This window comes from Notolepis coatsorum (genome assembly GCF_963971535.1).
Source record: "Notolepis coatsorum genome assembly, chromosome: 3".
Taxonomy (NCBI): domain Eukaryota; kingdom Metazoa; phylum Chordata; class Actinopteri; order Aulopiformes; family Paralepididae; genus Notolepis; species Notolepis coatsorum.
Window position 1 is genome coordinate 63167498 of NC_140167.1, and position 15431 is coordinate 63182928.

The 15431-nt window shown below is 44.7% G+C and overlaps 1 protein-coding gene across 1 annotated transcript in view; it reads right to left on the reverse strand.

The window, feature by feature from the left end:
- Window positions 1-15431, reverse strand: part of nek7 (NIMA-related kinase 7) — a gene marked incomplete at its 3' end in the record, with an annotated part of 220900 nt that overhangs the window by 148495 nt on the left and 56974 nt on the right. The window contains exons 4-5 of the mRNA XM_084311227.1: window positions 10863-10973; window positions 2408-2516 (exon numbers count right to left, since the gene is read on the reverse strand). Of these exons, the coding sequence (XP_084167353.1) occupies window positions 2408-2516; window positions 10863-10973 (220 nt within the window). The remainder of the gene's footprint in view (window positions 1-2407; window positions 2517-10862; window positions 10974-15431) is intronic.

The following is a 15431-nucleotide window of genomic DNA, read 5'->3' on the forward strand; positions in this document are numbered from 1 at the left end:
CAATAAGCTCCTGCTATGGGAGGCGGTATATTACTCCCTGATCGGCAGACGAAAGCAGCAGCTGTAATCCCAGTATGCGTGCAGCACAGGTGAAAGCCGACCAGCCTCTCCAAGAGACGGGCTCGAGTGATGTTCCTCACGTCACGGGTAAATCCCACACAGTAGTGGGGTGTAGACAATTCTTCTCCGCTCCAACATCCACAGGACCAAAGCAATAATAATAATAATCCAGCCGGAAAAGGGCTCTGCATTCACAGGTGTAGATTCTCCGGTGCGCGGTACTTCACAATTAACTAGGTCGAACTTGACGTTATTCCACTAAGCTCTGACACTTTACTATCCTATTCGCACACGGTTATAAGTGCTCTATTTAGATGCACGGTTGCTCACTTCACTTGGTCGTTGACTCGTGATGAAGGCTTTACGTTTGAGGGTAACACGTTTCTAGGTTAACTCGTTCGAGAGTAACTTGACTTTAGGCTAAGTGCTGCTGTCTCAATGCTCTATTTGGGGCCAAACGGGCCCTACTTCACCGCACGTTGTATCGTGGATGAGGCTTCACTTGGGTAACTCGAACTACTTCTGTATTCACCTGCGCCATATTTATATGTTAGGCGAACAAACTAGTACCAGCCTTATTCCTGTCTCGTATTCTGGCGCCGAACCGGGCATGTTCAGACAAGCCTTGACAGTGGCTTTGAACTCGGCATTGGGGGTATGGCAGTTGGCGCCTAGGGGATCGCTTCCAATAGGAGAACGAAATATTATGGTCTGTACTAGGTTAAAGGGATATTCCGTGTATATGTACAAAGAATACACAAGGGATATCAGACGATATACAAATATTATGCAATATATATCAATCAATAAATACATATATTCGGTTTAATCTGACCCTTTGTAACAATACTCGTATTCAAAACGGTATAAAAAGTACATGTTGACTGCAAGCAAGTCATTTATAAGCGAGGGGTGTTTTAGACCCATAGACATAATTTAAGATATAGTTTAAGCCTTCGCAAATTTCCCCGACCTCCCATTGACTTCCGTATTGGCACTCTAGCCCATATATGGTCAAAGGGGCGTGGCACTGAATGTGTTAATGTCCCTAGAGGAGTCAAATAAACAGTGTGATCTTTGTAAAGAACAGTGAAAAATGCCTGAATTACATCGTCATGTATTGATACTCATACTTTGTTCCACAATACGTTGCTGTATAACGTACAATCCCTCCCACTCAACAGTTGACTTTACAGGATGTGTTGTTATAAAACATTTTGCACGAGTGTGTGTGTGTATTAGTGCACTGCAACCTTGCCCAGGCCCGACGGGGCCCGGGCACCGCCATTGTTTTTTTTTTTGCGTTTTTTTTATTTATTTTTTATTTCTCATATAACTAGGGTTATAGGATAACCTTCGTTTTCCTTAAGTTTCGTTTTCTCTTTCGCGCAAGCTGTCATCAGAGAAATATTTGGATGTAATTACCGCAGCGCGCAGGGAGAACTCAGGGGACAACTCGATTGGTTGTGTTGGAATATAGCCAGTTGGCGAACGTTTTAATTTGTTCTTGGATGTATGTAGCCGGTTGGCGAAGTTTTGTTAACGTTGTTCAACGCGTTGCTGACATCAACAGCGAAGTGGTGAGTGATGTTTATTATTTGCTGGGTCGCTGCTGCCCTGTTTTGTTGTGCTTTTCATTATGTTGCTCTGCTCGGAATCTGATTTCTGTTTTCTGTTTGTTTGTATAGTGACTGAGTAGGCTATTGTGTTGTGTGTGTGTGTGTGCGTGTGTGTGTGTGTGTGTGTGTGTCAAAGAAGATTCTATAGCCTTCAATACGTTTTACGAGGCTGCCGTGTGAGTCAGTCTAATAAGCGAGCACTGGGACGGCATTCTAATAAGAGCGAAACAGGCTATGTAAATGCTTCTTAGTTTTCAGCGTGATATGCGTTATTTAGGCAGACCTATTGGACATTTTCGTTTTTGTTTATTTATTAAGTTAATATATAAAGTGTTTAGAATATTTAAAAACAAAAAAATAATTTAATATAATACCGTGTTTCGAATATTTAAAACAAATACAAAAAATATATATATTTTAATAATAATAATAATAAAAAAATTTCGGGTTTTCATGCGGGCTAGGGCTTAACATATTATTTACAGTCTGGCTTATTTTCGGGCAGGGCCTGAAGTTCACGGGCTCGGGCAGGGCACAGGCTTCATTTCAAGGCCCTTGCAGACCACTAGTGTGTATACACGTCTATGTCTGTGTGTGTGTGTGTGTGTGTGTGTGTGTGTGTGTGTGTGTGTGTGTGTGTGTGTGTGTGTGTGTGTGTGTGTGTGTGTGTGTGTGTGTGTGTGTGTGTGTGTGTGTATACGCGTCTATGTCTGTGTGTGTAGCTCTACCTCTGTGCATGACTCTCCTGGAGTGCATGTGCTCCAGCGCGCTGCAGAGCTGGACGAAGTACTTCCATACAGTCCTCTCTGGGATCAACCTCCTCTGCTTCTTAAAATGCTAAAACACACAGACACAAAACATAGTCATCAACATACCATAATAATAACACAACCATACTTGGAACAAATACTAAATCATACACACACAAAATACACAATGAACACAACAGGATGGAAACAGATAGTAATTCCTGGTAATGGCTATTTTGTGGCAGAACATATTGTTGACTGAAATGTTGTGCCCTCTTGAGTGTGTGTGTGTGTGTGTATGTGCCTATGCGTACAGCATCTATCCTCTCTCGTGTCCCTTTCGCACAGCGCCATGATTCCACTGTTTTAATGCAACCCAGATCTCTCTCTCTCTCTCTCTCTCTCTCTCTCTCTCTCTCTCTCTCTCTCTCTCTCTCTCTCTCTCCTCTCTCTCCTCTCCCTCCCTCTCTCTCCCTCCCTCTCTCTCTCCTCTCTCTCCCTCCCTCTCTCTCCCTCCCACTCTCTCTCTCCCTCTCTCTCTCCCTCTCTCTCTCTCTCTCCCCCTCCCTCCCTCCCTCCCTCCCTCCCTCCCATAGTGGTCCCTTCTCATTTTCACTGTGCTCCTCAATGGAAAGCACATGCGTTCTCAGGAGCCAGGGAGAAGGCATTTGCGGTTATTCGTCCCCACAAACGCTCACATCTGGCTTCTAGCTCGGTCGTGAGGTAAAAAGGCATTCAGTGGCAGAGCGTTTTCAGTCACTCTGGGTGAAGGCTGAGGGAGCTGTTCTGGGGTCCCTTTCAGGAGCCACGGCGATGACAAGAGAGGCTCTTTAGACATGACGATAGATCCACGATGAGGTACGGTCTGAGGGCCTCGCGTCAACCTCACTCACATTAGATTAGATTCAAATGTATTGTCATTATACAGCACAAGTACAGTACAACGAAAATACGTTTGGCATCCCCATCAATCCTGTAGGTCACAATCTTGGTCTTTAGTACTACAGTATACACCAACGGCTAAAGAGTTTGACCTGAATCTGCGCTGATCGTCTTTGATGGTCTTAGAGTTTGAGCAAAAATGGTAAAAAAAAATCTTAAAAGCACAGGTCATCATGTATGTGGACAGACATACATAAAAATCGATGTATGCGGCCAGCTAAACTCTATATAGGGCTTGGGAAGCTGACATCACTTTTGTAGAGGACAAAAGCCCACTTCCTGAGCCGTTATATGCAGTGAGATCAGTGTTCACTGTTCAGTGAGACTGCTGAGCAACTATAGGTAGTTAGAGGAACTGGTACACAGTCCTGGTTCTACTGCTCAGTGGCTATGGGTCTGTAGTAGATAGTCTGCATTCTGGAGAGAAAGACAGAGATTCTGGAGAGAAAGAGAGAGAGAGAGAGAGAGAGAGAGAGAGAGAGAGAGAGAGAGAGAGAGAGAGAGAGAGAGAGAAGGATGGGGCAAGAGAGAGGGAGGAAGAGATGGAGAGATGGGTGTGGGTGTGTGAGAAACAGAGAGGAGGATAGAAGAGAGAAATATGGATGGAGAGGGGGGGGGGAGACCTTGGCCCACATCTAAACAAAGCCTCAGTGAGGAGCCATTCTTTCCCCTTGCCCTTCTATTACCATATCAGAAGACTGTTTGATGTCAATAGGGGAACACGTAAACCCCCCCATCCCCCCCCCCCCCTCCTCTCCGTGCCTTAAACCGAAAACACTGCACATGCAATATTCTGTAAGTGCATGCAAATCAAGGGCCATTTGGTTTCATTTCAATTCTGAAGATGGTCAGAGAGCGAGGCGGGGGGGGGGGGGGGGGGGGGGGGGGCAGGGGGGGGTCAAAGATGGGAACAGGAGGAGAGAGAGAGAGAGAATAGTGATTGATTCAGTGTATAATGTGTGTGTGTATGTGTGTGTGTGTGTGTGTGTGTGTGTGTGTGTGTGTGTGTGTGTGTGTGTGTGTGTGTGTGTGTGTGTGTGTATGTGTATTGGTGTGTGTATAATTTGCATGGGCATCTACACACTGTACATTTGCATGTACATCATGACAAGAGGTGTGTGCATATTAGTGTGTGAAAATGTGTGTGGAAAAAAGGGTGCATATGTGCTGTATACAGTATAGTGATTGATTGAGTGTGTCCGTGTGGTGTGCGTATGTGCGCGTGAGTGTGTGTGTGTGTGTATATGCATATGCATTCTAGAGTAGACTATATGCATGTGTATGTGTTCATGTATTATGGATGTATGCGCAGAGCCATGTTGAATGTCTTCCTCTGCTAATGTGCTGTGTTGAGCAGCGCCACCGCCAAGCATGGAGCTGATGAGGACAATGGCCAGCGGCTTGTAGCAGAGCAGATACAGAGGTGATACAGAGGTGATACAGAGGTGATACAGAGTAGATACAGAGCAGATACAGAGTAGATACAGAGGTGATACAGAGCAGATACAGAAGTGATACAGAGTAGATACAGAGGTGATACAGAGTAGATACAGAGGTGATACAGAGCAGATACAGAGTAGATACAGAGGTGATACAGAGGTGATACAGAGCATATACAGAGTAGATACAGAGGTGATACAGAGGTGATACAGAGCAGATACAGAGCAGATACAGAGGTGATACAGAGGTGATACAGAGGTGATACAGAGCAGATACAGAGTAGATACAGAGGTGATACATAGTAGATACAGAGGTGATACAGAGCAGATAGAGCAGATACAGAGGTGATACAGAGGTGATACAGAGCAGATACAGAGTAGATACAGAGGTGATACAGAGTAGATACAGAGGTGATACAGAGCAGATACAGAGTAGATACAGAGGTGATACAGAGGTGATACAGAGGTGATACAGAGCAGATACAGAGGTGATACAGAGGTGATACAGAGATGATACAGAGCAGATACAGAGTAGATACAGAGGTGATACAGAGTAGATACAGAGGTGATACAGAGGTGATACAGAGCAGATACAGAGCAGATACAGAGGTGATACAGAGAAGATACAGAGCAGATACAGAGGTGATACAGAGTAGATACAGAGTAGATACAGAGCAGATACAGAGCAGATACAGAGGTGATACAGAGTAGATACAGATGTGATACAGAGTAGATAGTGGGCTTGGGCGGTATAATTTTTTTCATACCTTGCTGACATAATACCCCGGTATACGGTATATGACGGTATGACTTTCATTTTCATCAGCGGGGGGGGGGGCGGAGCTAACAATATACTCGTTATCACCATACATAACGCTTATATTGAAACACGTTGAGATTAGGGCCGTTCTTTCAACCTGAAAGTGCACTTTCTTCAACCTCGAAGTAAACAAATCACAGAACGGTAGCCAGTTAGTAGGTATCAACGTGAGCTCCCGTGACGGTAGCTAGTTAGTTAGCACCATCCAGGTATCAACGTGAGCTCCCTGGACGGTAGCTAGTTAGTTAGCACCATCCAGGTATCAACGTGAGCTCCCGGAACGGTAGCTAGTTAGTTAGCACCATCCAGGTATCAACGTGAGCTCCCGGGACGGTAGCTAGTTAGTTAGCACCATCCAGGTATCAACGTGAGCTCCCGGGACGGTAGTTAGTTAGCACCATCCAGGTATTAACGTGAGCTCCCGGGACGGTAGCCAGTTAGTTAGCACCATCCAGGTATCAACGTGAGCTCCCGGGACGGTAGCTAGTTAGTTAGCACCATCCAGGTATCAACGTGAGCTCCCGGGACGGTAGCTAGTTAGTTAGCACCATCCAGGCATCAACGTGAGCTCCCGGGACGGTAGCCAGTTACCCCGCACCATCCAGGTATCAACGTGAGCTCCCGGGACGGTAGCTAGTTAGTTAGCACCATCCAGGTATCAACGTGAGCTCCCGGGATGGTAGCTAGTTAGTTAGCACCATCCAGGTATCAACGTGAGCTCCCGGGACGGTAGCCAGTTACCCCGCACCATCCAGGTATCAACGTGAGCTCCCGGGACGGTAGCTAGTTAGTTAGCACCATCCAGGTATCAACGTGAGCTCCCGGGATGGTAGCCAGTTACCCCGCACCATCCAGGTACTACTATAACGTTAGCTCCAAGGTCCCAGAACGATAGCCACGTAACCCTCTGCCGGCGCGTGCTGTGCACTACAATCAACTCAGTGTCAGTGTAATAGCAGTCTGTGACGTCACGGTATTGAGAATCATACCGGCGGGATCTCGAAATACCCTGGTATACCGTAATACCGTCATACCGCCCAAGCCTAGTAGATAGAGGTGATACAGAGTAGATACAGAGTAGATACAGAGGTGATACAGAGTAGATACAGAGTAGATACAGAGGTGATACAGAGATGATACAGAGTAGATACAGAGGTGATACAGAGTAGATACAGAGTAGATACAGAGGTGATACAGAGTAGATAGAGGTGATACAGAGTAGATACAGAGGTGATACAGAGGTGATACAGAGTAGATACAGAGTAGATAGAGGTGATACAGAGGAGATAGAGGTGATACAGAGGAGATACAGAGGTGATACAGAGTAGATACAGAGGTGATACAGAGTAGATACAGAGGAGATACAGAGGTGATACAGAGTAGATACAGAGTAGATACAGAGGTGATACAGAGGTGATACAGAGTAGATACAGAGTAGATACAAAGGTGATACAGAGTAGATACAGAGTAGATACAGAGGTGATACAGAAGTGATACAGAGTAGATACAGAGGTGATACAGAGTAGATACAGAGGTGATACAGAGGAGATACAGAGGTGATACAGAGGTGATACAGAGTAGATACAGAGGTGATACAGAGTAGATACAGAGGTGATACAGAGGTGATACAGAGTAGATACAGAGGTGATACAGAGGTGATACAGACACTGGTAACGTCAAACCATCTGACTACATGCCAGCTGGACCGACTACCCTCCCCACTCCTCCAGACCATAGCACCGGACATCCTCCCATTCCTAACTGCAACCATCAACTCCTCACTCAACTCGGGGGTGGTCCCCACCTCCCTAAAACAAGCCAGAGTCACGCCCCTCATAAAAAAACCATCCCTGAACCCTACCGTCATAGGCAACTACCGTCCTGTCTCTCTTCTCTCCTTCCTTTCTAAAACACTTGAACGTGCTGTATCCAACCAACTTACTGCTTATCTCTTACAGAATGACCTCCTAGACCCTAATCAGTCAGGCTTCAGGACTGGCCACTCCACAGAGACAGCCCTCATTGCGGTCACAGAGGCACTTCACTTAGCAAAAGCGAAAGGCCTCTCCTCTGTCCTGATTCTCCTAGATCTATCTGCAGCCTTCGACACAGTCAACCACCAGATCCTCCTCGCGGCCCTCGCAGGAATGGGAGTGGCTGGCTCTGCGCTGACATGGCTGTCATCATACCTCAATGACCGCTCCTACCAAGTGTCATGGAGAGGGACCCTGTCGGCCACCCGCCCCCTGCGGACCGGTGTCCCCCAGGTCTCGGTTTTAGGACCCCTTCTCTTCTCCCTCTACACTAAATCACTGGGTAACATTATCACGTCTCATGGCTTCTCCTACCATTGTTATGCCGACGATACTCAACTCTTCCTCTCCTTCCCTCCCTCAGATATCCACGTCTCTGAGCGGATCTCGGCCTGTCTGTCCGACATCTCCGCCTGGATGACGACCAACCACCTCAAACTGAACCTAAGCAAAACAGAATTGCTCCACCTGCCGGCCAAATCCTCCCCCCTGACCGACCTTTCCATCACAGTCGAGAATGCAGCTGTGACCGCGTCCCCGACCGCCAAGAACCTTGGTGTTGTCCTCGACGACCAGTTGAACTTCTCTGCTCACATCGCAGCGACAACCAGAACCTGCCGATTCCTCCTGAGCAACGTCAGAAGGATCCGCCCCTTCCTGACAAAAGAAGCCATCCAACTCCTCGTCCAATCAACAGTCATCTCCCGCCTCGACTACTGCAACGCACTGCTCGCTGGCCTCCCGGCCACTGCCACTAAGCCTCTTCAACTCATTCAGAACGCAACGGCCCGCCTGATCTCAAAACTACCGAAGTCGGCCCATGTCACCCCACTTCTTAGGGACCTGCACTGGCTCCCCATTGCTGCACGAATCCGCTTCAAGGCCCTCGACCTAGCATACCGTGCGGCAAAGGGAACCGCTCCCGCCTACCTCCGGTCAATGGTCTCTAACTACACACCATCAAGACCCCTACGCTCTGCATCTTCTGGCCGCCTCAGACCTACTCCTATCCAAGCTCCGGGAGGGTCATCAAAGAGAAGTCGCCTATTCTCAGTCCTTGCCCCACATGGTGGAATGAACTACCCACCCCAGTTAGGACAGCCGAAACACGTCCAATCTTTCGCCGTCGACTAAAGACGCACTTCTTCAACCATTATCTGAATTTTTAAAAATTAAAAAAATCTAACCCTAACTAACCGTACTGTCATGCACTTGTCCTAATAAACTAACCTACACTGTAGCACGCAACACTTTGATGAACATTGTTGCTCAGCTGATAGAGTTGTGCCCTTCCTGATGGCTTGTCGTACAGAACATGTAAGTCGCTTTGGATAAAAGTGTCAGCTAAATGACTAAATGTAAATGTAGATAGAGGTGATACAGAGTAGATACAGAGGTTATATAGAGGTGATACAGAGTAGATACAGAGGTGATACAGAGTAGATACAGAGGTGATAGAGGTGATACAGAGTAGATACAGAGGTGATACAGAGTAGATAGATGTGATACAAAGTAGATACAGAGGTGATACAGAGTAGATACATAGGTGATACAGAGGTGATACAGAGTAGATACAGAGGTGATACAGAGTAGATACAGAGTAGATACATAGGTGATACAGAGTAGATACAGAGGTGATACAGAGGTGATACAGAGTAGATACAGAGGTGATACAGAGTAGATACAGAGGTGATACAGAGTAGATACCGGTGATACAGAGGTGATACAGAGTAGATACATAGGTGATACAGAGTAGATAGAGGTGATACAGAGGTAATACAGAGGTGATACAGAGGTTATACAGAGTAGATACAGAGCTGATACAGAGTAGATACAGAGGTGATACAGAGTAGATACAGAGCTGATACAGAGGTGATACAGAGGTGATACAGAGTAGATACAGAGCTGATACAGAGGTGATACAGAGTAGATACAGAGCTGATAGAGGTGATACAGAGTAGATACAGAGCTGATACAGAGGTGATACAGAGTAGATACAGAGGTGATACAGAGTAGATATAGAGGTGATACAGAGCTGATACAGAGTAGATACAGAGCTGATACAGAGGAGATAGAGAGCAGATGTGGTCCTCCCCAAAGACATCACTGTGACACGTCTCAGATGTGGTCCTCTCAAAGACATCACTGTGACATGTCTCAGATGTGGTCCTCCCCAAAGACATCACTGTGACACGTCTCAGATGTGGTCCTCCCAAAGACATCACTGTGACACGTCTCAGATGTGGTCCTCCCAAAGACATCACTGTGACACGTCTCAGATGTGGTCCTCCCAAATACATCACTGTGACACGTCTCAGATGTGGTCCTCTCAAAGACATCACTGTGACATGTCTCAGATGTGGTCCTCCCAAAGACATCACTGTGACACGTCTCAGATGTGGTCCTCCCAAAGACATCACTGTGACACGTCTCAGATGTGGTCCTCCCAAAGACATCACTGTGACACATCTCAGATGTGGTCCTCCCAAAGACATCTCTGTGACATGTCTCAGCAGGCTGCACCACGTCTCATACATAGTGGCAGCCATCATGCATCTATCATGTATCCCATCATCTATTAGTACTGGGGCAATACGTCTACAGTACTCAACAAGGCATATAACGTTTTAATATTCTAAATAATCCCTCAGGAGGAAGGGGAATAATCAATTATCAATTAGCATAGCCAGTATTGAGTAAACAACACCTTGTTTTGATTTGTAGGTAAATAAGTTTGCACTAGTATTTGTGAAACATGGAGGAGAATACTTCAGAAAAAAGTTTGAAAAAAATCGACTTCCGAATAAGTAGATTATGAAGCTCTTGAAAATATCAACAATATTATGGTAATAATATGGTTTACTATAGTTCTTGTTGAAGGTGTGGTATGAGGAGTTCTGTGCAGGAGAGGATTTGAGCATTGGACAAGTTTTGGCTTATGTTGTTAAATGGAAAGAAAATTGGTTATTGTAGAAAAACGTGTTCATACTCAGCAAAGTAAGGTATTGAAAGAAAGTATTGTTTTGGTGTCCATATGGAATCCCACGTATCATTCCCAGTACCAAACCATAGCAGGGTGTCTTACCTTGATCATTATTGTAGAAAAACAAGTTAATGCAGCAAAGTAAGGTATCGAAAGAAAGTATTGTTTTGGCAAACGTATGTAATCCCAGGTACCAGGCCATAGTGGGGTGTCTTACCTTGATCATACGTGACAGGTCCCCTGCATCCGCCAGCTCCAGAACTATGTTGAGCTCATTCTCCTCAATGAAAGATGCATGGTACTTTATTACATTAGGATGATTCAATTGCTGTGAAGAGGAGAGACAGAGGGAGAAAGAAAGAAAGAAAGAAAGAAAGAAAGAAAGAAAGAAAGAAAGAAAGAAAGAAAGAAAGAAAGAAAGAAAGAAAGAAAGAAAGAAAGAAAGAAAGAAAGAAAGAAAGAAAGAAAGAAAACATAGATAGAGATAGAAAACAGATAGAGATAGAGAAAGTGAGTGAGGAGTGAGAAAGGAAGAAAGAAAGAAAGAGAAAAGACAGAGAGAGAGAGAGAGAGAGAGAGAGAGAGAGAGAGAGAGAGAGAGAGAGAGAGAGAGAGAGAGACACAGGGGGAGACAAAGAGAGAGAAGAGGAGAGGTGTCAGTGATGATTCAACTTTAACAAGTCTTCCTAGGTCAACGCTGCCTCAGCCAGTTGTCATCCTCCACAGTATATATAGCTTCTTGGTATAATGTCCTGTACAGCAGTATAGTGAAGGCTGACATGGTACAGCGCTGTACTATGGGGTGAACTCGGGTATCTCAGAGTAAAAATAAATACATGTCCCAGGATCCTGTAGCAGAGGTGGGCCAAGTCATAGTTTTGCAAGTTTGTACGTCTCAATTCATGAAACTCAAGTCAAGTACAGAGTCAAGACAGGCAAGTCCCAAGTCAAGACAGGCAAGTCTCAAGTCAAGACAGGCAAGTCTCAAGTCAAGACAGGCAAGTCCCAAGTCAAGACAGGCAAGTCCCAAGTCAAGACAGGCAAGTCCCAAGTCAAGACAGGCAAGTCCCAAGTCAAGACAGGCAAGTACCAAGTCGAGTCACAAGTTCAAAACATTGGGTTTCGAGTCCTAACCAAGTCATAATGTGTTAGAGTAGGCTAATAGGTAGCAGTGTTGGGTAAGTTATGTAATGTAGGCCCACTCTCAATTAAATGTAGTGTGCTTACTAGTGGTGGGACTCGATTAAAATATTTCATCAAATTAATTAGAGACTTTATAGTTAATTAATCTAAATGAATCACATTTTGAACACGTATCAATATTTGATGCGAAAAGCCAAATTTTTCAATTCAAATGGATTTGGTATACAGAGTGAATCAATGAATATACATTTATTATACATACGTTTAAGCAGCAAAATCTTGTTTATTAGCTACTACACAGACCAACAGTCAGATCAATGCAATTTTTAACAAAGTGCAGCAATTTTATGAATAATATATATAGCGCAAACGACTTTTCTCTTTTGAAAGGTAATATTCCGAAGTTTCTTACACAATAATGTGTGTACCGGCAATAATTCAGCGTGATTATCCAAAATGGCCGTCCACTGCCATTCATTTAGCCCAGGGGTGCCCAACGTTTTTTGAACCAAGATCTACTTTTTAATTTACCACCTAGCCGAGAGCTACCAGCCAAAATTGTATATTGTAAGCCGTCATTTGAGGCTTTATAAAAGCAGCATAATGAACAAGCATTGCTTGTTGTAGTTAACAAGGAGAGGCAGAGTTGATTTTGCAAAAAAAAATATATATATATATATATATAATCACATTTTATTAATCGAGATCTACTTGAAATCAGCCCGCGCTCTACCTGTCGATCGCGATCGACTGGTTGGGCACCACTGATTTAGCCTCTTGAGTCAAACCAAAGGACTTCTTAGTCTTCTTGTATCACCTTCCCCCACTCTGAGCGCCCGTCTGGGATCACTTTCGGAGCAGACGCTCCTTGGCTACAACCAGCGGTGCGTTGCTCATATCAACTCTGATTTCACGCACGCTAATGACACCACGTGCATGCGTGCTCCCGACGCTCCCGACGCTCCCGCACGTGCGCATAAATGTTCCCTCGCTTAAGCACAGTATGTATTCAATACTCTGGCACAGACTAAAGACAGTGCCTAATTGCCTTTACGAATGGAATGTAACACAAGTTAGGTGTGAATGTATCTGAGAACGTATTTAACACACCTGACGACCGGCGCTATTGATATGCAAAGTAGCCCAGGCGGGTACTTATAGCGAGTTGGCGAGCGCAGCGCATTCCTGTGTGCACGCGTGTGCCGTGCACATCGGTGCATGTGCGTGCACGCGCTTCTGTTCAAATCTTTGGCTGGCCTCGTCCCATGAAGAACGCATCCCTGGCTTCAATGGTGGTCAATCATTTTCGCCATCAGCGGTGACTGGTGGTCAGTTCAGGACCGTTCACAACCGGACTTGTAACTCGAGAATGAAATCATGCAATAGGTTGAGTGGGTTGGCGATCGAAAGGCGGCGGGAAAAAAAGGCTGCGAAAACGCAGCCCGGAGCGCCAGACGAGAGCAAAGTGCTGCGACGTGTGCTAAAATGAGTTATTTATTTTTCCGGGAAAAGAATTCTGTAGTTAATTAATCGAAATTAACACAATAAAGTCCCAGCCCTAGTGATTACATTATGTTACATTATTCTTCATAATAACATGTTATATTACTCATTATTACATGACTTAAGATAAGATCTCATCTGAAATTTTAACGAGCAGGCCTTCATGATCGACATCTTTAGTTTCAAGTTTAGTTTTATTTGTCATGTATAAAGTTAAATGCTTGGTGGTTAACCTCTTGAGCCCTAGCCCTATTTTTTGAATATCCTCCTAAAAATACATACCTAAGTAAATGGAAGATTGCTCTATTTCTACAAGGTCCATTTGCACGTTCTTGGTATCTGGGGACATCTATGGATCTCAGGGAATGTATTCCCAGTGTCAGAAATAGTGTGTCTGTTACTAGGCTTGAGTAAATTGTAATGAACCAAAGGAGAATATCAATTATCTTTAAAAAAAGAAAATTGTTATCTTTGACGGTGAATAACACCATGCTAAAATTTACCAGACATGAAGAATTTCCACTGAGCTCATTCAGCACCTTCTTGAGATCACATGTACAAAAGATCTAAGCAAATGAATAAAGGGAAGATGATTAAACAGAATCGTTTGTAGATACAGTACTGAATTCTGCCATCCGGACACATTTGCAATTTTAAATGATTATAGAATATAGAATATAGAATATCAGGCCTATAAATGACCTTATAATAGGCAAGTCGCACATCTATGGATCGGGCTAAATCTCCCCTTTCCAATGGCAGAGTTAAATCTGGATTTAGTATCACCAGCCGTGCAGCAAAACCGTGAATGAAATCTACTGTAAGTACAGTTATTTGTTTATAATGTAGATTTCTCAGCCATTTTTCATCAGATTCCAACACCTTTTTTTGCTAGACGTTCACAGAAAGGTAGATAAACTAACTCTGTTCTCATTTATGCCAATAACGTTCAGGTTTGTGAGAGATAATCCCGAAAAATAAGATCAATTAAAAAGTTAATCCACAAGTCAAGGAGCTGGCTTGAGCTGGGTAGTGTAGTTTTTTCTAAATTCCAAAGCCCATCGAAAGCCCTGGGTCTCCTCTCCTCATATGACTACAAACAAAATGGTGGCATGCATTTCCTAGCGTCGATATTCGCCTGTTTCACTAATAACACTTTAACCTATTGGTAAACAAACATATTGCTGAAAATATACACTTTGACTGCTGTTTTGACAGGGTTAGGGTCTTTACTCTTGGCTACATTTGGAGAAAAAAAACATTCTGGAAGGTAGTGAATTCTGGTTAGTGAGTATTTTCTGACAAGGAAATATGCACAGCTTTTAATAAGCATTTTGCTGCAGTTGGCCACCTTTTTGAAAATGGGAACATGTGATCTGGTAAATCTGAGTAATTCAGAAATGGATGTTTCTATTCATACTGTAAGTCATGCCCCTTCAGTTTGCCCACTTCTTTTTTTTTATCCACTTTTTCTCCCATTTTCTATTTTTCTCCCATCCCAATTTCCGTATCATCCAATTCAACCCTCCCCTGTCTCGAACGCTGTTTCTTGCCTCCCACAAGCCGGCTGCAATGTGGACTAAGTCATACATAGCACGAGTCCCCTCCGATACTCGAGGTAACAGCAGTCGCATCTTTTCACCTGCGCGGCGCGATCTTTCAGCGTCAGGGGTCTGCGCTTTGGAGGGGCGCCACCCCCATTGCTTCCTGATTCTACTGCGCAGGCGCACCAACCGACCTGTAGGAGTCGCTGTCCACAACGCCCGATCCCCACCCATCAGTTTCCCACCCCCTAATACTGCCAATGTGTATTAGTACGGACGACCAGCTAAACTGAAAGCAATGTGGAGCGCTGGGCTCGAACAGGCGAACCCAGCGTCTCTCCAGTATTCGTGGTGAGCGCCTTGCCCACTGCACCACGTAGCCGCCCCAGTTTGCCCACTTCTCACTCCTAATGTAGTTACTGGAGCACGTCCTGCCATTGATTCCAGGAAAGCTACTGAAGACGTTGGTCTGGACAGTCTCTTTCTCCAGCTCTCTGCCTTGATGATGTCAGAATATATAACATGTATTTCTAATTTAACCATTCTATCAGTTATAATTCACAAAGTGTGGAAGGTTGCTTGTGTTACGCCATTGC